General features: G+C 40.7%; 1 protein-coding gene across 1 annotated transcript; it reads right to left on the bottom strand.

Annotated features, from left to right (window-relative positions):
• Positions 1-19: 19 nt before the first annotated feature.
• ints6 (integrator complex subunit 6) lies at positions 20-22,577 on the bottom strand. The gene is made up of 18 exons (XM_051404182.1): positions 21,914-22,577; positions 21,698-21,775; positions 20,966-21,115; positions 16,270-16,359; positions 14,728-14,911; positions 10,121-10,246; positions 9,612-9,763; positions 8,255-8,407; positions 7,268-7,400; positions 6,694-6,788; positions 6,477-6,587; positions 5,875-6,090; positions 5,285-5,411; positions 4,920-5,062; positions 4,638-4,824; positions 2,968-3,336; positions 2,156-2,249; positions 20-1,860 (listed from the first exon to the last, which is right to left on the bottom strand). The coding sequence occupies exons 1-18, from the start codon at positions 22,022-22,024 to the stop codon at positions 1,767-1,769; spliced, it is 2,613 nt and encodes an 870-aa protein (XP_051260142.1). The 5' UTR covers positions 22,025-22,577; the 3' UTR covers positions 20-1,766.
• Positions 22,578-25,416: the final 2,839 nt, after the last annotated feature.

Raw genomic sequence — 25,416 nt, 5'->3', positions numbered from 1 at the left:
AAACACGTAGAGTCACAGCTTTACAGAACACTTTATTTACATGGCCCTTCACAGTGTAAAATAGAAACTTTATTCATGGAAATACTTACAAAAAGGCCGTTTTCCACTGAACATTCTCTTTAAATAGTACTCTAGGGTTATTTACATCTTTACAGTGTATTCAAAATACTCTTTTGGTAGCGGCCTCTTCACAAACAAAGACAAGTATGGCAGATTTTGGTCCCTGTCCAAGGAGGGAGGGAACAGAAGAGGGCTGCCCTCTGAATCAGAAATCAACTCTTGACCTCTAGACCTTAATTCATATTATTTGTGTATATTTGAGAAAATTGAACAGGGCTGACAAAAAAAGAAGATTGTTGGAAAACAAACTTCTGCAACAAAAAGGTATTTTTTTTCTTTTAAATTACATTAAATAAACATTCTCAAATTTACACAAGTGCATTCACGGTTAAGTGACAAGAAGTTGGTTTGAGATTCACGGCGGGGGAAGAGTTCAGTGGGCAGGTTAAGTTATTTGGCAGCGACCAGCACGTTGGGACAAGCAGGCATCCGAGCCCTCGATTCATCAACACTCCAGGGGACAACAGTTTGTGTTGCATATCAGCTGTTTCAGGCTAAAATAAAGATAAAAATGGGGGTAAAAGTAGCTCCAATGTTATTGCTGATTATGATGCATTAGTGTTAGTTCCTGAGCTTGTTGTCCCTGTATTCCAACATTTGTAACCAATGATGTTGCATCATTCAAAATGATTTTACTTTGTGTTGGTCTCTCTGAAAACCTGCATTGCCAAAGACAGACTTTTTAAGTTTACTGTCTCCAGTCGTAACTGCAGATCAGCTTTTTTTTCCCCCCGCGGGGGGAAACAAAAATGATTCATTCTTAAGTTACTACTCAATAACATTAATTGTCAGTCTGGCAGGTAAACCACAAGTTGACAAATTCAAGATTTGAGCCAAGTCATACCCATTTAAGAGCACAGCAGTGGAGTGCTTCAGTTAGTGGAGTGTAGAAAGTTAATTTCAACAATCAAACACGACGACAGACTCTCATCCTCCCACACAACTAAACGCCAAAAAAGTAGAAAACCTAACGAGAAGGGAAAAGTGAACGAATGAAAAGGCATGAGGGGAGAAAAGTGTTTCATGAGCATCTCCACTGGATCCCGTTTGACCCTGAGTTGGCTGAAAGCGCACGCGCGACCACACGCACTCACACAACCTGAACCCTTCCTACACTGTCGGTCCGTCATATCGTCACAAGTAAGACGTGGCTGAACGCAACATCCAGGCGCAGGCTGCCATCGGTTCCTCTCCAGAAAAGGTCCTGCACTCCCTCGTTTACTCCACCTTCTCGTTTGAGAGATTTTTTTTTTTTAACTCGTTTGTCATTTAAAAAGAAAACCGAATCAGTGGAGGAGAATAATCAAGGGGAATGCCTCAGGACGGGTTCACTGATCAGAAAACAACTGTGCTCAAATGTTCTACAGGCCAAAAACCTCATTGTGTAGGCAAACACTTCACCTGTAGAGATACAATTCTTCCACACTCCCCCTTTTTGATATCAGACAAATGCCCTCGAACCATCCAGGGTCAACCAGTTCATACTGTGTGCAAGGAGTCCACTGAAGAGGTGATGGTTTGAGGGCTGGATGTAGTCTTTTCTCGTCTCCGTGGGGGCCCCAGTACAGGAGGAGGGGAGGTTTAAGAAGGATATGGAGGGTTGTCGGGGTCATTATCAGTAAGTTCAGTTTGGGTTTGAGCCGGTCTCAGAGCGTATCCACGTGGTTCATGTTATTGGATCTGTTGTGGATCTCTTCCAGGAAGTTCTCCAGCTGCTCGATGAGAACGCGCTTCTTGAACCTTTGCGGAGAAGAAATGATAGAAACAAATGTTAACTGCTACAGAAACCAAACTGTAAGTCCATTAAAAGCTACATTTGAGGTGCTATAATAATCATAGATTTCCTGTCTGGAAAGGGATGCAGATATTTTATTTGAAGGAAGTTGTGAAGGGAGGGCCTAGGCAAAGATAACTGAGTGATCAAACATCAACAAAAGAAACAGGTCATTTGTTTCCAAATGGTTCTCTTCACAGTTTATCCAAGACAGCAGGATGAATGACAGTAATGCTCCCAGAGGAGGGTTGAACTCTGTACCTGGCCGCCTCCTTGATAATGTTTTGGAGGAAGATGAGTCGGGTGTCCAGAGTGCCCTGGATCTGCTTCAGGAGGAGGAAGATCTTCTCGTAGTCTAAGAAAGAAAAAGTGAAAGAATGAGGATTGATTGTTTATTGCTGTGTCTCTAGGACAGTCCTTCATCCAGTCCTCTATAAATACAGCAGAATGCTAATGGATAATGACAACATTACTATTTCTTCTCAGGAAATTTTCCCTTATCAAGGATTCGTTCTAGGTTTGCAACTAATGATTGTTTCTATTATAGATCTCCTGATTAATTATTTGACAGAATTGTTGCTTAGTCTGTTGACTAAAGCCCAGTGGCTATCAGTTTATCACAGATGTACTGACACTTGTGTACATGTCAGCTGATGATTAACTGCAGCACAGAGATTTGAAATCATACTTAAACAATCACTTTGTTACATAGTTTTTTGTCAGCAGCCTCAGTTTCCTTCCTTTAAGGATGTTTATTTTTTATTTATTACTTGGTGATTATTCATGTTTTGGTCACGATTTGAAGCATGGACATACTGTATAGGTGTGGTGGTATATGTATAGCATTAGTTGGCATACAGACAAATAAAAATAATAAATACTTAGAACAACTTTTTATTATGTAGGCTACAACACTGACTTGAACCAAATCCAATCCACAGGTTTCTGTTTTTTGTAAACAACTTTGACGGCAAAACAAAGCTTAATTGCTACGAAAAAGGCACTTATGTAGTTTGTTCCGTTCTTCTCTTATTTTGTTACAATTTAGAAAAAGGCTACATTTGGCTACATACGTCTGCCAGGTTTTCTGATCTCCTTGGTGATGAGCGCCCTCAGCTCGTTGTTGACCTTGGTCGTCTCTGTGTGAATGTGCTTCTTGAGAGCTGCAGGTGACAGGAAGCGGTGCGGTTGGTCCTCCACCAGGACCATCTCCGCTCCTCCCTCGCAGCCCGGCAGCAGCTCGCCCGCCAGGGCTTGGCCGTTCTCCTCCTCGTCCGTGTGCTGGAGGTCCTGGGGGTCCTCGGCCATGTGGTTCTCCTGGTGGTCTGCAGGCCCCGAGGGATGATCCACCTCCGAGTCCGAGGTGTCTGAGCCATAGTGGTTCTGATTTAGGTGGTTGATGATCAGGTCCGGTTCAGGTGTGTCCTCATTCTCGTCCATGTCTGCGGGTTTAGAAAGAGATGGGGGAATTTATTCCTGCTTTCACATCCTCTGACAATTTAAGACCGTTAGACTGTAAATTATAGGTAAATAATAATAACAATAATAGTAATAATAATAATAAAACAATAATAATAATAATAATAATAATAATAATAAGTTTTTTGGCGTGATCATTTTCTTAGAGACAAAGAATTCAACACATCTTTGTGTCTGCTGCTTCAATCATTAATCCGGTCTTTATTTAATCTGTGTCCCCTAACTTTTCACCACTATTAGCACTGTGAAGCAGTGTTTTAGGAGTGGTCCACAGGTGGCAGTACAGCACCAAGAAAGGGAGCAATGTGCCAACAAAGGCAGGAAAGAGGAAGTGCACATGGATGTAAACAATGCAGGTTTTAAAATGTAAATAAATGGTACATTTTGCAAATATTTTATGACAATAGAAATGCATTCAGCATGTTTGTTAGACCTCAAGGATACACACAGTGGGTTTTAGTTAGACACACTGAATGTAAACAGAAACTGTTTACAAAAAACTCCACAGGATACCTTTAAAGGCTTTTTTTTTTTTTTTTATATGAAGGAAAAAGATAACAAGGAATACCCATCAACATTTAAAAAGATTTATATATAATTAAATGTCTTTCCTACCAAACACTGTGCTAAGGCTAAGTTTTTTAATGCACTTGCTTTTCAGAAAACCTTTAGGGACGTCACAGAGTAAGATTGTACAGTGTAGGATGGTATTCCCCTGCTGATATCACTGTGAAGAGCCTAATCCTGAGTGATTTAGAAGAACTGTGTCAGCAGGTCTAGCTGCAATTCAAGTTAGAAAGAGTCAAAACTGAACAGTGATTGAAATAGTTTCTAACAGATCATTTTAGATAATAACATGCACAATTATTATAGACTCTAGAAATAGTGCATGTAGCTTCCAGGTCTAAAAAGTGAAACCAATCCAGAGTGCCTTTAACCTGCAGTCTTTCTAATGGCCAGGAGGGGGAAACTCCACTGGTTGTACTTGATTTATTACCTCAGTTAACAGTTTCCTACTGAGTTTATGGTCTCAATCGCTAGTTCCCTGTATTCTTCCATACAACATTATGTTCAGTTTGTAAATTATGGTCCAATTAAGAGTAAAATAGATGATAAAGCAGGGTGTGCTTAATCAGGACCACTATATGACACCAGACTCGAAGCTTCAAAACAGTAGTCCACAAACCAGTGGGTGACGCAATTGTTAATGCTAAATAAAACGGTAAACAAAATACATGTCTCATAGTCTCAATACAAATCTCACCTGCTGTTGGTCGAGGGCTGGCAGGGGGTGTTACTGGAGGGGTGTAGGCCCTGCCCAGGCGCAGCAGAGGCGACATGCAGCGACGTCTCTTGGGCCCCCCGCCCGGCATGTTGTTGCTGTCTCCTGGTCTCTTCCCCTTGTTCTGAGGGCCCGTCACAAACTCATCCGCCTCGTCGATCATCATGCCCTGAGAGAGGAGTGAGGAAGAAGGTCAATTTACATTTTTCTGTAACTTATAAAAGAGGATCAGGGTTAGGGTTGATATGAGTCGCTGGGACTTACCTTCTTGTCTAGTTTAAAGGGGTTGCCGAATGTGTGCAAACGTTTTGGCTGCTCTGGGTCTGCGTCTCGAAGAGGCTGAGGAGCAGCTTTGAGGAAGTCTTGGTAGTTGCCCATCTGGGCTATTGGCACACTGTGGAGCTGGTCTGAACAGGAGACAGGGAAATTCACCAACACAAAGGGAGAATTTTACACTTTGTGTGAGGGACATAACACCAGCTGAAAATCTTTTTTTGCTGACCTTCAGTAAGTGGTGGAAGTTTTCACCCTGACATTGACAGTTTTGGGTGTAGTTACAGGAATAAAAGAGCACACTTATGATGCAACCCAACAGTGGGTGTGGGAAACAAACTTGCACAGTGACTTACCGGAGTCCTGCCCTCTGAGATTACAGACGCTGGTGTTGAGCAGGTTCCTCCTCATTCGGCTGAGCTGGTCCAGCAGATGGCTGCGGGGGATGTCATAGGGATTTCTAAAGCTCTGCGGCTTCAGGCCCTGGTGAGGACACAAAAAAGACAGGATTGTAGAGTGAGGGATAGGGCTTTAAATATGGCCTTCCTTCAAGTCAGTAAAGATGGTCGTTTTCTGGTGAAATACAGTCGTACTTTGGCCATAATAGAGTGGTTATACAGTGGATACAGTCTGAGAGAGATGGCAATTTTTCAATTCAGAGCCCTCAAGCACCCAAACAAACTACATAAAACTCTCAATAAACACCTCAGGAGGATTGTTGGATGGAAAGCCAGGAAGGCAAGCAAAGTCTGAGCAGAGAGTGAATGAGTAAAAGTGGATTCGAACAAGGAACTCCTCTCATACTGAACACCAAAATCACAACTGACCAAGTAAATGCAGCTCAGTACAGACAATGTTGATGTGTGTAATGATCACTGGATAATTCTTGCTTATAAAAGTTGAGAAAAACTTTGATTTTGTTGACGAAATGATAATCCAACCGTACCTTGTTGAGCAGTGCCAGGTGAAAGCCCTGAAACTCTTTGGGGTTGAGCTCCATGGGCAGAGCTGGAGCCTCTCCTGTGAGACTCTGCAGCTGCTGGATGAAGTCCCTGCGCTGGGCCAGAGATATACCTCCCCCTCGCCAACGGACCTTGATGCCGGCCTCTGGTGGCAGCTTCTTACCAATCAAGGCAATCAGGCGGTCATACTCGATTTTTGACTGGAAAAGTGAGCAAATTAGAAATATGAATGGGTGCATTCTGAATGCAGTTACATTTAGGCTCTTACTTGATGTGTAAGACGATATAAACAACATAAACTCAAAGGTTGGGTATAATGTTTTTTTTTAAACAAAAGTTGATATTTTTCCTGCCTTTAATTTGCTGATTATAAACCTTTTTTTGCATCTAACAAAATAAAAAAACCTCTTCTTAAATGCTGAATTGAATGTCAGAAAACTAGAAAATGAAGTAAAAAATTACAAAAGTTAAAACTGAATCTGAACATGCATTTTGTAACTTTTTCAATGCTTTTCAGTAGTTTATGAAAAGACAAAAACTAACATACATGAGTAAATCATGCAGGGAGGAAGACAAAAATGCTAACCTGTTGGCTGAGCTTCTTCAGGTAGGAGACTACGCTGTAGCTCAGGCCATACTCCATATTGTCGGCCAGCAGGTTTGGTGCTCCCATGATTCTCAGTGCCTTCCTCAGGGACTGTGGAAAGAACACAGCAATAAGACATGTGCAGCAGCTCTTAGTGTCTTCGCATTTCAATCAAATGAAAAATAAAGAGCTGAAGATTGATGCCAAATCCACTGACCCCAATGTAATATGGGGGCATGGTCTTCAGGTAGTTCTCAAAGGACTGCCGCCATTTGATGGTAGGCTTGAACTTGTGCACTTTGATCAAGTCGTCTGCAAAAAGAAGAGAGAGGTAAGTATTCACACTGAAATATGATATTAATCTCCAACATGTACTTAAAACAACAAACAAAACAACATAAAACAAATATACCAAAGCATCCTGTGATAAAGTTATACAAGAGAGAAATTGCACATTTCACACTTTTTCAGGGATTCATTCAGTTTTCTCAAGCTAGTCCCCAAATCCTAATGAGTTTATTAACCTTACTAATGGCATATTATATTGACTAATGACACTCTTACTATAATAGCACATGTGACCACATTTATTTACAGGTGCTGAGGAATATGGAGGACATGACACCAAACACAAAGAGCATAACATGACCCAGAACAAAGGACTGATGCTGAGACTCCTCTTCACTATATGCCAAGAGTAATGATGTCACAGGAGCACATACAGTGACAGTAACAAGAAAAAAAAAAAAAAGGGACAAAGGCCAAATGTGACACGAATCCATCAGTCTTACCCAGAAGTGGCAGAAGCACGGGGTAGTTGTAGGGCATCACAAACAGGTTGACACAGTTAAGAGCTGTGCTGGCCTTTAAGTAGCCAAACGGTTGGCCCAGGTCACTGTACTTGGCACTGTTACATACAAACACCTAAAAGACAAGAGAGAGAGAGAAATCAATGAATATGTGGTGACATTAGAACTCTGCAACCAGCGAACAAAAACTAGGTAACGGTTTGTTTTTGTTAACTGCTGATTAAGCTGCTGATTCACTGGGATATAACCATCATCAAGACCTGTAGCCTGAGCCATGTTCTTACATTAATATCACTACCAGTGGGCAACCAATACATGAGAAGTATGAACGCCCTCTTTAAAGAGAAGACTGCACTTTCAACACTCCCTCTGTGATTTTTCAGCTAATGTTTTCACCTCAACTAACCTCTGTCACACATTCAATGCGGCAAAGTAGGACACGGCATATGACAGCTGTGCATTTCTTACTGTAACAGCAAGTAAGCATTTTCATTTCTGCACATAACCCCTTTCATTTGAAGATGGCAGAGAACAACAAGTCTACAGGTTTACAGACTACAGACCCTGAGGTACTTAAACCCAGCTGTCCTTTGAGTTACTGTTGTTGTAATGCTACTGTTCTAACATTAGCATGTTAGCATCCATTTTAACCTCAGATTTTCATATGCTGATGTTTAGCCTGTAACATCTGATCCTCATTTCATCATGTTTTTAGCTTAGCTTGCTAATATTTAGTATGCACCATTTAACATGTTAGCATGTCACCGTGTTTACAGTTCATCACAGTTGTTCAATCAGTCATTATCGACACACAGCATCATCTAATGTTGCTTTTACTTCTTCCCTGTTATCATCCAGCTGTGTGACAGAATGAAATCATTGTCAAACCACCGGGTGCAAATGTTAAAAACATTATGGACTTCAGCTTTCATAGTTCCACAGTGTGTTGCCTTTGTGACGGTGCTGTACCTGCCAGCAGGTGTGCGGGGACTTCCTCTCCAAAATGTACTGTGTGAGAGGCGAAGGCTCCAGCTCATACTTGTCGAAGGGCACCTTGTCTATCACCATGGGCTCCGCGTCCAGACAGGAGAAACGAACATGGGGGTGGGCTGAGCGTGGGGGCTGGGAGAAGGAGAGAGTAAGTAAGTAAGTAAGTAAATAGAAATACTATTTTATTCCATGTTGCATCACATTAATATGATGCACTGTAAAAGAAAGAAAAACACACAAAAAAAAACGTTGCACAACTTTTCATCCTTTGTTTATACTGTGTATTCTCTGTTTACAGGGAACATATAGGCCACGTTCACACTGCAAGCCTTAGCTTAGCCATATCAGATTCCAGTGTGAACAGGTCACAGTCCTGAAGTTACCTGTGTGACGAAAACAGATCTAGAGTGACATAAAAGTCCCATCACTGTTCACACTGCAAACAAATTGGACCTGTATCTGGTTTGGACCACATATAAAAATGGCCCTGAATCACAATCAAAAAAATCAGATACTGCATGATTTGTGCTGTTCACACTGTCATGAATAAAGTCAGATCTGAGTCACATATGAGCAAAACAATCTAATGACGGTCTTTTCAGACATGGAATGATTGATGTACTGCCTCATTAATTTTCAATGTAATTTCTGTTGAATCTGCTTCAACCTTTTCTATGTGACGTGCAGTAACTATTGTCGAGCACAACTACAATGGATCAGAGACTGATCCTTGCTGTTTGAGTTTCCTGAATTATATCCTACATAACTGAACTATATAACTGTTTTTAACAGTTATCAGGACATTAACAGGAGGGAATGCACATGGCAGAGCAGCGGCACAAGGCCAGATTGTCTGTAGTGCACTGAAGCCATTTCCATGCGTTGAGTGCGCGGCCTTACTCGTGTACAGTGAGACCCTGCGGATCTGAGCGGCTACGCAGGAGGAGAGTCACTTCCTGTCTGAACAGACCTTTAGTCACTTATGCTGCTACCTTCCTATCCTGTACCTTTATTGTTATATTGGGCAATTCATTTGGGCAGTGTAATTCTGTTTTATTGTCTTCACTACTTCCCCTTTTGCTCCATTATAATTGTGGGAGCTGCCTGACTTTTTATATTTAGTTTCCATGTAAACTAACAAATACACTTAGTAATGCCTGTCTCTTTTCCATTCGTGAATCTTGACTGGAATATTTGATTAAAAGAAATATATACAAAGAGTTTTATATAACTTAACCCTTAACATTAGGGCGTTGCAGTGTGAAATGTGCATGGTTAAACCATACAAATGATTTCCTGTACAATATTTCTGCTGATTCTTCCAAGTGTTTCTTACCAGCGTTGGGGAGTTCTGATCTGGCCAGAAGGCCTCAGGGATGGGCCAGTGACCGATGGGAACGCCGGTTTTAGGGTTGGGTCGTACGTAGATTAGCTTGTGACAACAGTGCCACGGCTGTACACTGGACTTCACCGCCTCAGCTGGAGCATCTAAAGAGGCATATACAGGAGAGAGGAAGCTGACTTCACAGGTAAAACAAGCATCAGCAGTTTAAGGTAAGAAGGTTAAAGACAAGAATGTGCTTGTGAGGTATGAAAACACAATACAATGATTTCCATAAACTGTAACAGTGTGTAGGCAGTTCAAATATGAAGGTGAGGGTTTAAACAGTGACATGCACCAGTTGTTTATGAACAGTAAAGAAAAGCTCAGAGAGGATTAAAAAGCAGTGAGTGGGAGAAAGCAAAGAGATTCTCTACTTATCAAACAGATGCAGAGCAGCAGTTGACAAAAAGGTCCTTTAGGAACAGAGTCAGGAAGAAATGACAAACAAATGTGTATCTTACCCTCTAAAGGAGGAGGGTCAGGCCCAGTCTTCTCAAAGTTTATCACCACTCCACTCTGGATCTTCTGCACTAGAGACTCCAGACACTGATTCAACATACGCTGAGAGAACACGCTGTAGGATCGTCCTGCACAACACACACAAACAGACATTAATTAGACCTGAAAATGTAAATAAATTCATCATCATGCTCCAGAGTTGGAGTTCAGTGAATTCTGCCAGAACATGAATGAAGTTTTGAATCCATTTATTGAAGCTGAATCCCATCAAATCTATTTAGGTTTAGCTTTCCCAGCATTAAGGCTGGGTTAATTCATTTTTATGGCCACTAGGGGGCAGTGGAACAAGCCAAAGTTGTTGTTGAGTTGTTGTAGCAAATGTCAGACCTGGTAAAACATTATCATTTAGTCAGAATCGCAGTTCTGGTTACCTGATGAATTTAAGTCCAATATCCACTCGGTTTTAAGCTCCATCAGAACCTGAGAAAAAATATCTGGCTCTTTAGCTGCTCAGTGCTCCACTATAGCCACTAACTTTATCTGTCTGCAGTGTGGTGCTGAGCAGGTAGTGTTCAGTGGGCTTATCAGAGGCTTGTTTGCTGAAAACAGCTGCCTGCTCTTGCTGGAATGGGGTTAAGGCTGAATCACAAAGTAAATGAGCCATAAAACTAAATACTGAGCTAAAAAGAGGCTGGAAGGCTCCGTGGAGCTGAGGGGAACTACAAAGATGGGTGATAATCCTCTGTAGGTTTGTCACAATGAGAGACCACTTCCACGTTTCATGTAGTCGGAGTAGGTTTGACCCAGAGTAAAAGTGGCAATCTTGAAGATTTTCGTTTAATTAAATGTCAAGACAGAATGTTTTGACAGAATTGGATTAGCCTGAAATATGTCAGGGAGTAATGGAACTAGCAGAGCAGCCACAGAAAGATATTAGATGAAGAGCTGCAGGAGACAGGCTGCACACCTCCAACCTCTCAGCCAGGTAACCCAAAGTTACCTTCACTGCTACTGTTCACGGACTGGAAAATCAGACCACTGTTGCTCAACGGATGATTGAAAAAGGCCAATTATTGACTGACTTCTTTACTAAAATGACAATGTTTATGTTACTGCCCCCATAATTCTTGACTTTTGGTATTAAAGCACATTTGCTGTTACCACCAGCAGCTACAGGTGGCGCCAAATCAACCAGGACTGAAATCTTAAGGATTGCCACTTTAATATAGTCAGCGTTTATTAGAGCTGCTTTAAGTAGCAGAAGTTATAAATATTTTTTAAATGTAACAAAAACTAAACTCCCTCGCTGGACTGAAAAACAGCTGTGAAGGCAAGCTTTCTCTCCATCACTCACTTTTTCCCCCTCAAAAAAACCAAAACACCCCACACCCATTATTCTGCTCTTTTTTTTGTATTGACAGATGACTCATCGGCTGTGTGGCAGAATTCATTTAACAAATAGCTATTTTGATCTGATGTTATAAATACTTTGAGCTTGTCCTGGAATGTTTTTTTATTAGGCTCACGTCCCTCCCATGAGGAATGAGGTAAACTAAAAGTTTTGAAAGACTACATAAAAGATAATATATTTTCCATTTAGTAGTACTGGCTAAAAAGATACAACTTTCTGTTTGACATTTTCAGTTGAATGATACAATATCAGTTCTGAATATCAGTGTATGTATCTGGTGTGTGTGAACCTCAGGAGAATCAAATAGACCCAAAATGAATCAAAACAGGGCTTTCTGAGGAAGATCAGTGCAAATTTCCAGCCCCATCATTTTGATAAATTAACCACCTGAATTTTGTGCATGTTGCTTTTCTTGTGAGGGAAGAAAAAAAAATTTAAGACTTTTAACAACCTGATCCACAACGGTGGCAAGTCATGAATTTACTACCCATTCTGAAAAATACTCTGATAATAGGAAATCTATATAATATATATATAAAGAAAACATAAATTAGCAGTTCCTAAAAATAATTTATTTTTTACTAGGAAAAAAATACATTAACATTTGCAGAGTCTAAACTGATCTTTGTTTTTGTTCTATTAACATGTGATGTGAGGTTTTGTTAGGTCAGAGTATTATTAAAATCATCCATCTTTGCTCACTACACCTTGGCCTTTCCTATCAGGTGTGCATAAATTACAGGTTATCAACTTCTTTTTAAAATACAAAAAAATGTTAAATTATCAGTTATCTTAACAGTATCAGCCATGAGATGCAGGTAATTATTGGCTGAAAAAATTAAATCCATATTGTGCATCCCTAAATATTCCTGGGTAACGTGATACTGTTTCATTGAATTTCAATTTTTTTAATTCTTAGTTAAATTTAAAACAGCTGTGCAAGACTTATGGGTACAGTGCAATTTCAAGTGCTCTCTACTGTAACACTGTACTCATCTTTATGGGGCTGTATCAGTCCTTTACACTTACTAGATATTTATTCAAAAGGGGTATATTTGCATGAAATGCTGCTCTAAAGCTCCGAACCAGCTTTAGTCTATCTGTCGCAGCATCAGTCACAGGCCAGCGGAGGTAACATTAATCAGACACACTGTTTAACAAAGCTACAACTGATTAGTCTAATTCAGCCTTCTGGCCATTTACTGCCTCCAACTTCACCTCTAATGACCTTGTTATGCACCCATTCACTCGCTCATTTCAATAGGCCGTGGCTTTGTGTCAGGTCTGCCATCAGCAGTAATGGACAGGCAGCGTGTACTGTAGTCCGTCACTGACAATGGAGCTGTGTCATGGTCCGCATTCAGCACCACTGACTGCTACACAGAGCTTTGGTGTGCTCTGCTCTGTCTCTCTCTATGTGTGTGTTAATCTTAACCTGCCGTCAGCATCATTCTAGTCTGTTCCTCCTGCCAGCTGCTTCCACAACTAGACAGCATGAGGACTGGAGACAGGAGGGATAAAAGTCTACTTCTATAAGTGGATGTAGGCAGCAAGGGTTTGGCTTATTCTACAGCTGGGGGGGGTTGGAGAGGGTTACAGATCGAAATCATTGACCTGAAAGTATCTTGATGGGCCTGAGAGTGGGGGGGGGGAGACCGTTCCAATTCTGGACCAGGTGGGAAAATCTGGCCTTCCTAACCATAATCAACAATTACTCCTGAAGTGCACTTGAGCCAAGCTCTTAACCCCTCCACAGCATACTCCAGCAGGCTTGCTCAGTGGTTAAAACAAGAGTGTACTGTGTTTGTACTGGGTTGTTCGGCTCCCACTGGCAAACCTGTAAACACGAGTAACTCTGGATCTTGAGTAAGGCAGTGCTGAGACAGAGCTCGGGGCTGTCCTTCGCTGGACTGAAAAACAGCTGTGAAGGCAAGCTTTCTCTCCATCACTCAGTTTTTTTCCCCCTCAAAAAAAGCAAACACCCCACACCCATTATTCTGCTCTTTTTTTTGTATTGACAGAGATGATTCATCGGCTGTGTGGCAGAATGCATTTAACAAATAGCTATTTTGATCTGATGTTATAAATACTTTGAGCTTGTCCTGGCATGTTCCACCGGGCTCCGCTGCAGAAATTAGGCTCACGTCCCTCCCATGAGGGAGAAATAAGGTTAGAATGACATCCATCTACAAATAGTTGGCTGTACAAATTAAAATACATTATGACACTTTGTTAACAACAACAACAACAACAACAACAAGTAACTAAAAGCCCCTACAAGGAATTTTCATTTTCTGTTGATTCTGCCCCTGTGGACAAACGTGGTAGTGTTTGTAATGTTTCCACTGCCAAATTTCATTGATTTCAAGGGGAATCCAACTGAATCCGACCTGGTGGCAGGCATTAAGAATAACTATATAGAAAGCCAATCTTCTCACTAGAGGTCTTGTTTGTCATATAGAGGCAATTATATATATATATATATATATATATATATATATATTTATTCTGGTGTGTGGAATGTCTTTACATTAATCAGCTGAAAAAAGAAGTTAAGAACATCTATGTAGTTTTTACTGTTATGCCTCCCTTGGTTATGATTACATAAACTTTATCAATAACCTATATAGGCTGCAGGCACAATGGCATCTACATTTTATCACACAATTTAGATTTCTAAATTTCTGGTTTGTACTATTATTTGAATTCAAATGTATAAATATCAAATGTATGGGTTACATGCTGGATCTGGTTTCAGTCAGCCTGGGCATATTAGCACTGATGTAATCCTTACAAAATTAACTGCAGCAATTAAGAGTTTAAATGTTCCTCATTGTTTTGAGACACTAAGTGATCAGGATGCTCAAAGGATGCTCAGGATAATTCAGTCATGGCTCTGCTTTTTACTTACTTCACTATTTATTTACTTTATTCCCAGTATTTCCATTATGCAACCTAATAGCATCGTTTGTTAAATATCCTCATCTTTCAAACTCCCCTTTATAACACATGTTTTCTGCTAAATATTTGAAGCCTAACTCAAGATAACTATTTGATATTTTCTCAGACTTGGCAAAGGTCCTCATGATGAGTAAACTGGCCTTCATGTGTAAAACATTTGGAGTGCCCCTTTAGGCGATCCGCTCTACAAACACACACTATACTTTAACCAAACACCAGCTTATACTGTCCGCCTACCTCCTGTGACCTCACACATGGGGGTGATTGGAGAATCGTCAGGTGGGACACCGCCGAGGGGTTCGGGCTCCACCGAAGCGTTGCCTGGGATTCGCAGTACCAGAGCGAACAGACGCTGGTCCCAGCGGAAGGGCTCCTTGGTCAGCTCGCTACCCGGCAGCGGGGTGGTCAGAGGCAGATGGAGCTGGACGGTGGAGGAGAGAAATAATGAGTAATGACAAAATAACCCATGGATCATAACAACAGACATGATATACACGTACACCAACAGACGGCAGGAATGAGTTGGTAGAGATTTTGCTACACTGTTAATACCGAGGTGGCAGCTCGCCCGTTAATATCACTGTTGGATGTTTTATGGAAAAATCTATAAAGTGCCTTCATTTAATTCACTGCATTATCCAAAAACAGATAATCACAGCTTATCTATAAACAATTTTTACATCCAGAACATATTCCCATTACAAGATAAAATAATATATAGCCTAACAGAAGGTTTCATTCATATCTCCCACCCTAATCTGGGTTGTCATCAGGTATACAACGGCAGATCTAATGTTGGTAATTAAACAATAATAACTTCAAAACATTTACGCAGACACCTGCTGGTAACTGAGGTGCTTATCTCCATCATATTGCTCCGCAAAAGCAGATTTTCATTTCCCCCCCCATACATTTTCTTTTCAGACATTTCTAAGGCGGCCAAGACTTTTAAATAACTGTCACATGAGCTGCAATTAAAGTCAACAACTTCCTCACCAAACTTCACTTGGTAATTTGTGCCCAGTCTGAACAAGCACAAGCCTGGAATTATCACAGAAGCCATAAATTAGACTGCGGCTGCAGAATCAGGGATTTAATTGTATGCGCTTTAACTCCAAGAGTTTTGCTTTTCAAGCTACAAAACTGACTACATGGCCTAATAGAGTCCTCTCTGTCTCATCGGGAGGAGCAGCACAAATATTTAATGACGATGACAGACATGACAACTTATGATAAGCTTTTCACACTCTTTTCATTAAATGCCAAAAATCCACTGGCTCTTAAATGGGAATATTTCCTGGTTTTCTTGGTCTTTTCTGATAGTATATTGACCATATTTTGGTTTTTGACCATCACATAAAGCGAGCAATTTGAATGTGTCAACCTGGGCTTTCGGGAAGTTGTGAGGGGCATTTTCTTATGATTATCTTACACTTTAAACATCGGTCGCTAAATTAAGATAATAATTCATTGCTAATAAGTTATACTGTCATACAGACAGGTGTGATATGATGCTGTGAGTGGACAATATGGTCGGTCTGTTTTGCTTTACTTAGTCATGGGATGATTCGAACTGTAACTAATAAAAATACTTTGAAACTGCAGTTCTGTGAATTTCACTTTAGCCTGCACAGTGACAGATAATAGGGCGATAATAGGATATTTGATGCTTGTGCTAAAGTGAACTTCATCATGGTATGGTCGTGTGATCAGACAGGCTCCTGAGAGTTGTGGTCCAAACCGAGCAGGAAACACTCCTGATTGGACTTTTTGGCTGACCTCATCTTGGACTCCGCTGCTGCTGGTCAACTTGTTGCCGTCACTGATGGTGATTATGATGGCGGGCTCGAGGAAAAAGGGATTCCTTCCCTGCAGAGAGAGATAACAAAAAAAGACATCCGACAAGTCACAATTACTTTAAAAAGTAGACCTCAAGAGCAGACAAAAGCAACGTGTCAAACTAAAAAGAGCCAAGTGCATTCATAGAAGCCAAGAGCAAAATTCATATTGGAATTTAGCAGCTGTGTATTTATAGCATAAATGAGAACAGATAACATATCATTATATAGATAACTTACAGGGGATCTATTTTAAGGGAGTGGGTGTGTGAAAGAGAGGACATTAACTCGGGGGAATAATAAAACGATTAGAGTACAGTCTTTAATACAGCGTAGAGAGTACTAAAGACCAGTATGTGTTCATTCTATCCACCACAGTACATCACCTGAGGATCTATGTGAAACCTCTTTTCTGCTAGAACCCACAATATTTCACGACACCACCAGCACACCACACTGATAAAATGAAACTGGAGCAGCGCTGCATTTATCACTATGCATCAGCCCTGTGGGACCTGCGCGGAGACCACTGAATAACTTGGCGAGTTAAAAGTGTAAAAACCCCAACGCGGCCCGACAAGTCCTGTCAGCAAACCGTCAGCACGCCGGACCTCACTGCAGAGTCGTACAGAGACTTCATGAAGGCCGTCCTGTTCTGACAGAGGGGCAATTATTAATGGATGTGGACGCGCTCAGTGTGGACCTGTAGGCTGCGGGTTTCTGCTGAATGATGGTTCTATCCACTTTCACAAACAAAGTAAACAGAGCACCAAGATCCACTGTACTGTGGGTATCCATGACAACCTGGCCTTTTTTAATGCCATCCCCCCCAAAATTCGTCTCATGATATCAAACACTTTCTTAGCATGCTAATGAGCTGCTGATGAGGCCAACTTGCCAGATGAGTGATGATTTCATCCGTGTCATATCAGCTCACTTAGCTTTTACTGTTGCTATGCAATTAGGTGTTGCCAGAGCTATTGAAATGTGATTTTTGAACATCACAGCAGTCCTTACTGACGACAGCTGTGCTCCTGTATGTCCAGTTCAGCCTGACAGGTCAGTGAATCGTCAAGAGTAGAGCTGAAACAATCAAGTCAATTAATCTGTTAATCAATAGAAAAAATGATCACCATCTGTTTTGATAATAATTGTTTAAGTCAAATGTTGCGCAAATGCCAAACATTAGCTGGTTCCAACTATTTGGATTTGTTTCTTTTTTGTCTTATGTGATAAACTGAATACCTTTTAGACTTAAGACACAAAAAAACAAGCCATTTGGTGACAACATCTTGGATATAAGGATTTGGGATTTTTCAGTATTTGCCAACATGTTACAGTCTAAATAATTAAATGAGAAATAGTCAACCCATGAATCTATAAACAAAGTAATCAGTAACTGCAGCCCCAGTCATCTGTAGCTGACTTCATAAACAGGTCTTCTTTGCAGTCAGCTACAGCCAAGTCCATCTGAAACTGCAGGAACTCTGGTCTGCTGACACAATGCCAGACTGATGGAGGTCCATTATAGCTCTGTTTATCACCCCCGCTGACATGTTAACTTACAACCAAACATCACCGGTCATATCATTTCCTCACTCTCATCCTTTCCTGTCCTCTCTTTCCTCTGCCCTCTCATTGCTCTCTTAATGAAACTGTGATCAGTGTCAGGATTACCCGCTGCCTGCCTGCTCCCTCTCTTCCTCCATACTCCACTCCATCTCCCAGGGGAGAGTCATCTCAGATGCCTGGCAACCTGGAGGGCTCTTTGTTACTGTAGAGAGAAGCACTCCAGGGCAATATTAACTCCCCCACAGCCTTACTCCCCTTTGTCTTCTCCCTCTCTAGCTTTCTACCCCACTGAACGTCCTATATTGTGAGCACTTAGGAACACGAGGATGAAAAATCAAAGTCGACTTTTCTTTATGAATTAAATTGGAAAGAAAAGCGGACGATATTGAGTTATTACACGGGACGCTTCAAACACAAAGCCAGGCGAGCACAAGCTGCATCGCTTTGGCTTTGATTTACAGCTGCTGAAGCAAACTGAGACAGAAAAATACGGACAAAGAGTAGTCATCAGAGTGCTGATGAAACCTCTGTCACTTTTGACGGCTCAGAGAAAAGAGCTGCCCCTCAGAAAGGTTTCAGATAATTTTGTCCAGGAAATTAGTTTTATCGCTAACACCTGCACCACATGTCCTGCTTTAATCAAATGAGTATGGGTACTGTTAAAAGACAGTGTGTATACAGGGTTTCCCCAATATCAACATTGGTACAAATGTGACTTGTGAAACATCATTATATTGTATAGTGAAACAAGTGCACTTTTTCCACTTCCCTTGAAAATTATTTCCAGTAAACTGGTTAACTTCCCTTAAAAGGAAACAAAAAAAGTAACAAAATAAAATACGACAACAGAAATCTGCTCACAAAATAGATGTGATCACTATGGGAAACTGATTTGAGTTTCTCAAGTTTGATCTTTTTGAATAAAAATCAGTAATAAAAAAGCCCTTTACAACAGTCATTATACCACTCCTTTTGAAAAGACATAAGCTAAATACACTAGTTACAAGTAATTGGTTATGATCTCAAAGTTACATTGGGCATAGAGGGGAGGGTGGCTTTTATTCTGAAACTGACCTGCTTTCAGTTCTGAAAAGGCACAGAGGACAGAACTGGTCATTAAACTGTCAACCTGTCATTAGAGATCACAGGTGACCGGTGCAGGACACAGTAACTTTGACCTCAGCGTGTGCTGTTTGTGTTCACGGGCATGTGTCTGTTCTGCCAGCCTGACAGTGTGGCTGGCATTTGACATTCAAACTCCGAGTGCGTCTGCCATACATTATGTATACTGTATATATGCATTACCCTGGATGGTAGGGATCTTCCATTTGTTGCTCAGGAAATGCTAGTTGAACATTTGCTAATGCTCCTACTCTCCCGACTTACCTCCACACTGGGAAACAGGCGTCCAGATTCTATATCAACCACAAGCAGACCAAAGTGGGTATGGACCAGACTTTAGAGCTTTTACTAATAATAACTATTCTGTTCCCCAGGCAGAAAACTGCATCTCCTTTCCAGACACAGGACAAAAGACAAGGAAATCTTATAGGGTGTGAAGTGACACATCTCCTGTGAGACATTTTCTGTTGTTGTGAGACTAAATCGGGAGTCATTTTGTGTTACACTACACGGTAAGTAGCATGATGAAAGAAGACTTGGTCATCTGTTGCAGAGAAGTAATAAGGCTGATGGAGTAACAATCTAAAGTGGTACACACAGCCTCACAATTTCATACTGCCTCTAACATGGCTTTACTTTCAACAACGACCGCTCTAAAAGACCACAGAGACCTGAACTGGTGATGTCATTAGGCGGCACTTTTTGGAACGGGGCCAGTAATATTGAATTAGTTACAGACTTTGTGGGCTCACAGAATATCTGTTTGCCATATTCATTCCCAATTAATTTTATGTGAATGCAGGCTTCCAGCTGTGAATCAGGCTGACCCTGCCGTTGAGCTGGAGGAGAGACTTGTTTCAGATTCACAAATTAAAACCGAGTTGTGCAACACAATAGAAATCCGACATCTACGAGCTTGCAGTCTCACATTGTGACGCCTTTTGTTATCCTAAAATTCATGATATTGTAAACAGAATATTTAAATAACTTTCTTTTGAGGTAAATCCCTATATTTGCTGGTGAAAAACTTTACAAAGCGCAGGATCATTAACGCAATAAAAATTCCATTAAAAAGTGTATTTTTCAGTCGTCTGGCAAGCAAAAAAAAAAACAACAGCCCAGCAATACATCATACCTTAATGAAGGCTGTACTGTTGGTTTTATTGAAAGCCGTTTCAGAGAAGTGTTGATTCACCTCTGTGGTAATTTCAGAAGCGTCACTCTTACTGTAGAAGTGTTTAACATATTTTGTCCTCTCCATTTATGTCAATGATGGTAGACTAAATATTCCAAACACATCTCAGGCCAATGCAATACAATTCAACAGCACCTCAAACGTGACCGTTAAGTTGAAATAACACTCCTCTAAAACAGTTTCAACAAAACATTATAACCCTTCTAAAAAGGCAGGATTTAAAGCAGATCTCTTGTATAAGAGTACATTAGTTTTAGGTAAGTGTATGTAATAAAATACCAATTTGGGTACACGGCTGTGCAGACTTCATTAACTATTTATCTTCCTAAGGCTGAAAGAGCTCCTCAAATTTTAAATACATCATGCACTCGTAGGGTTTAATGTTTAAAGCTCATTTACAACTCTAATCTCTACTCAACTGAAAATATTAGCATGATTTAAAGCACAGTGGCAGTATGTGACACACAAGGTCACCAGATCAATGTGAAACCAATAAAAGGTTGCCGAGGTTAAAAAAAAAAAAAAAAAAAAAAGTTGCTCCTGTCTTTTTACTTTGTCGCTGTTATGTTTGTGTCATGAGCACATGACTGAAAGTGTGTGGGGTCACAGTATGCAGGTGGTTGATGCTTGTAAGACTGGGGATAGGGGAAGGGAGGGGGTGAAGGGGGGTGTGTGGGGAGGGCATATAGCACCTTGTCAGAACACTTAATAAACCTGATTTCTTCTCTGCCTCTTCAGTGCTACATACCTGTCCATAGTTGTCTATCCCAGTCACTAATCTATTGAGATTGAGTAAATCAAAAGCGGTCCTCAAGGACTGGCCAATAGTTGTGAGTCCGGTTGCTTGGAGGTTCCTCAACTCTGTCATGAAGGTGGCATGGCTCTCTTTCCATCCAGCCTTTAAAAAACAAAAACAACAACAACAACAAAACATTTGGTTAATAACGCACATAAAAAGATAAAAGGTAACTGCCCCCACTGTTGTGACCACCAGACAACTTCTACACAAGTCATTGGTTAACTTTGGATGTTTTATTATGACTCTTAACTGATTACCATAATACATATAGGTCGCTTCCTCTCTGACAAGCCAAGAACGTGACAGCACTGCAGCCGTGCCCAGACTCGACCCACCGGCCTGGGATAATAAGTCACAGTGTGTGCCCTTACTAAAGTGGCAATTTAGTCTAAACAAGTAAAGTAAGCTAGTCTGTCACCCCCCCCCCAAACACCCCCTCCTCCTCCCCCTCCTCCTCCTCCTCCTCCCCCCTAGATATCACCTCGCTGTATAAATAACACCCAGAGTTCCTTGCTGCTCACATTGAAACAAAATGTCGGCCATGTTTTAAAAGGGGTATGAAAGCTCCTCCTGAAGATTTTCTCTACACAATTGATGTGGTGATCACAACGTGGTGGAGCGATGGAGGGACAGTCAATCTGCGCAATGTAAAGCCGGACATGACCCGAAAACAAACTCTACCTTTATCCCGAACGGAACGTCTTCAAAATTTACCAACATATACCGGTCCCCTCGGCTCGCCGGATCTCTCCCTCTGAGCTGTGGAAATAGTAGAGAATTATTTACGGTTATCGAGAGATCAGGTTTGACAGGCGAGCTTGCAACAGTACAATGATGATCTGAACCGCAATCCCGCTCGGGATCTCCCAATATCAATGTGTCCCGTGGTTACAGTACCTTCATAAAAGTCTCAACAGCGCCTTTTGCTATGTCCAGATAGGTAGTGCCCAGATGGGTGCGCTGGTTCATTGAAGCGGACGTGTCTATCAGAAAAAGTAAAACGGGCATTGTGATGGTAATGACACGTTCTGCATGGACTTGGTGTCAGTACAACCGGCCAAAACGCAAAAAAAATCTTTTGTTCTCCTGCCGCCTGTATCACCTCTCAGCTAGCTAGCTAGCTGGCTAACTGTCTGTCTCACACATTCTTTCAAAAAAGTGTAAGAATAGTGAGTGTAGAGGCCCTTTCCGGGCAAACTAAACTAAAAACCTCAAACCCTAGGGGCAGGTTATTGATTCACGAGGGATTTTGATAATTTTTACAATATTTTGCAAATATTCCTAAGTTTCATAGTAACAAAGTTCCCCCTCATAGTGAGTCCCTGTTTCTCCCTACACTGAATGCGCTGTGTCTTCTCCACTGGTTTTAACCTAAGCCTCGCGTTTGACCCCGCCCCCCAAGCGGTCCTTCAGCGTCACATGTGCGCTTGCTCGCTCCCCATTGGCTGTCTGAAGACACTCATTACCATATCCAAATTAGGCCAAAGCGGAGCGTCTCGTGCGCATGCTTGCTTGCCTGAGAGGCAGGAATGCGAGGAAAATATTCTGTACATGAAATATGTGTTTAAGAATGAAACATATGTGGCGACGCGCTTTATCCCCCCCCCCCGGAGCATTATCTTTTAGTTGTTTTGAGCACATGTTATTTAGGAATGGGTCTGTTGTCTGCCCTCAGAGCTGATTACATAATCAACATTTACTTCATCCTATGCACGGGCGTGGGCTACTGTGAAAGACAACCCCTGAAGACTGGAGAGACAAAACTGGAGGCAAAGATGGACCATATCAGACAAAAAGCAGTGAAATCCTAACGCCAAAACGCACACAGGGCACACAGAAACTATTCGCTGACAGTATGACACTTGGTTTTCATGTGATGACCAAATAAAGACAGCCTCTCTCTGAGAAACGATCTGAAGGAAGACAGGTTTAGCGAATAGTCGCTGCAAGGGATTGACATGCGCGCACACGCACTCACACACCCTGCAGCTCTAAAATGGCTATACTTTATCTGTCTTTCCCATTTGTGCAATAAGCTACACACTTAAAAATAATACATTAAAACTGTATGATTCTGATAACAAGTCCGATTTATTAAAGTAGTAGAAGCAGACTTGTGTTGTTGCTTCCTATCAGTTTTGGGTTTACACAAACATGTTAATATGTGACACAATACTGTGTGTCTCAACGGATTGACCACACACTTGAGAATTATTTCAACTGATCTCCAACACACATCATCCTGGTTGATTTTGAGGATCCACTCTTAATGCCACATGACACTCAGCCAGACGTGTTCGATTGTGCAATACAATTTACATAATGTAGCTCCTTGGAAAATATCATCACTTCCGCAAAAATAAGAGGAAACCATCCGGTAGCAAGCGATAGCAAAGAGGAGGAAGGTCTATTGCCTCTTGTTTGACAGAGTTCTCTGGAGCAACACACACATACACAACAGTTCATTTTCCGGTGTGTCACTGACACGTTTTTCAGAATAAAATTATTTATGTGGCCGGTGTAAGGGGCTCTAGTGGGCAACATTGGATTTACATATTGTTTATACCCAGTGTGAACCAATTGATTAAAAGTAAAAAGTAAAACACACCACTTGTCCACATTTTACCAGAAGTAATACTGTACTGTCATTGCTCCACTTTGAAAGTGTGATAATCTTATGATAAATAATACATTCATATAGGTCAAACTACCCAACAACTTATAAAGTTATCATAGCTTCACCCCTACCAGCGATTGAAATGCTGCCTACATGTTAATCAGATTCTGATTCTGATTAACATGTAGGCATTAACATGTTAATGCTTCAATAGAGATAATCTAGTAATATAAATAGCAAATAACCCTCTCAAAGGGGTAAGTCTGTATAATAAGTACCTTATATAGTAGGCTTAGAGGAAGTATTTTCTGATGATAATACGTCATAACATAATCAGTAAAAATCTAAATTTGTAATTTAAATTAGAATGAAAGACTTTAACTTGTATTGGAGTATTTTTTACATTGTAGTATTACTTGTAGTAGGGGATCTGAGGATTTCCTCTAAGGGAAAATGCACAAGTTGCCTTGATTAAACTTTTTCATAAAAAACTACAAGATATCCACTATATTTTTTTTTTTCAACTTGGACGTTTACATTTTTACAGTTTATTTTTATAGTTGTTCCAGTCTAATACTATCTTTATTACTACTTTCTGATATTGTTGCACCAAAAATGATTTCCAAAAGTCATATACACCTACTTTTACTTACCTTACTAGTTTAAGACCCTTACTCTGAAATCCAGACAAAATGTGACCGGAAATAATTGTTTTGTGTGTCAAGACTTTTTGTAAACACCCCTAAAGAGGGTTAGAGGAGTCATCAGGTTGTATTATGATGAGTCACATTGCTATGTTTGCTGAAAGCATTTAAACACCAGAAAATATAATATGCATTAACTATTTGTTTCACTGGGATAATACTTTATTCGGATCAAAAGCGTTACCAAAACATATGATCGTCAGGAAAGGGTTTATTATGTAAATCATAACCGGAAGTGTGATGTTTTGTTGTCAAACAGCGTTGATTGCTGTCTTAGTCAGTCAGTGAAATTGTGAAGATACCGAGAATAACCTAAAGAGATCTGTTGTCAAAATAAAAGCACCTAAGATTAGCTCCTGCATGTTGTGTTCATTATTTAATACAGGAAGTTGGGGACTGTATAGGTTATCAGTAATATAGCTGCTACTCCGTTGAATTTGGTGTCAATCCACCATCAACACTTACTATAATACAAATGCAGAGACTAGCAGCCTACAGTAGTGATGAAATGTTCATGGTCTGAGTTCCTTTCATTACATTTTCGAGTGAGAAAGTTCTCATTGATTCATTCAAGAGTCTCAATTCAAACAACACGTTTGAATTGAGACTCTTGAATGAATCAGTGTGCTCTGTTTTGATAAAATAATCTTGTAATGACATAGCTGTGTGTTTCCATTATAATGCAGGTACAAGAGTTTTGGAAATCATATGTGTTTCACACTTTAATAACATCACATAATAAGATATGAATTTAGTGTCCTGATAATCTGAGTTTCTAGTAAGTCATCATGTCAGGTCAGTTATAAATGGCAAGTCCTTACTAAAAAAGTAGTGATTATATTAGTTAGAAATGTTAATTAAGTAATTAACAAGGGTGCTACTGGCTTTTTACTTTCAGTCATCTGCAATTATAAGTGTTTGCATCATTTCTGCGGCATCCCATCATGTCTGCAGTTGTAAATGTTGATAAACTGTTAATAAATGGATTATGGCCCAGATGTCCTGCAGCCTTTTCCAGATGTCAAGAGGGCTCTTCCTCATGAAGTAAAGAGCGAGCTAAAAAGTCAAAGTAACTGTAA

Source organism: Dicentrarchus labrax, unplaced genomic scaffold (genome assembly GCF_905237075.1).
Source record: "Dicentrarchus labrax unplaced genomic scaffold, dlabrax2021, whole genome shotgun sequence".
NCBI lineage: Eukaryota > Metazoa > Chordata > Actinopteri > Moronidae > Dicentrarchus > Dicentrarchus labrax.
The sequence above is the reverse complement of the archived record's forward strand: the minus strand, read 5'-3'. Positions and strand labels throughout refer to the sequence as shown.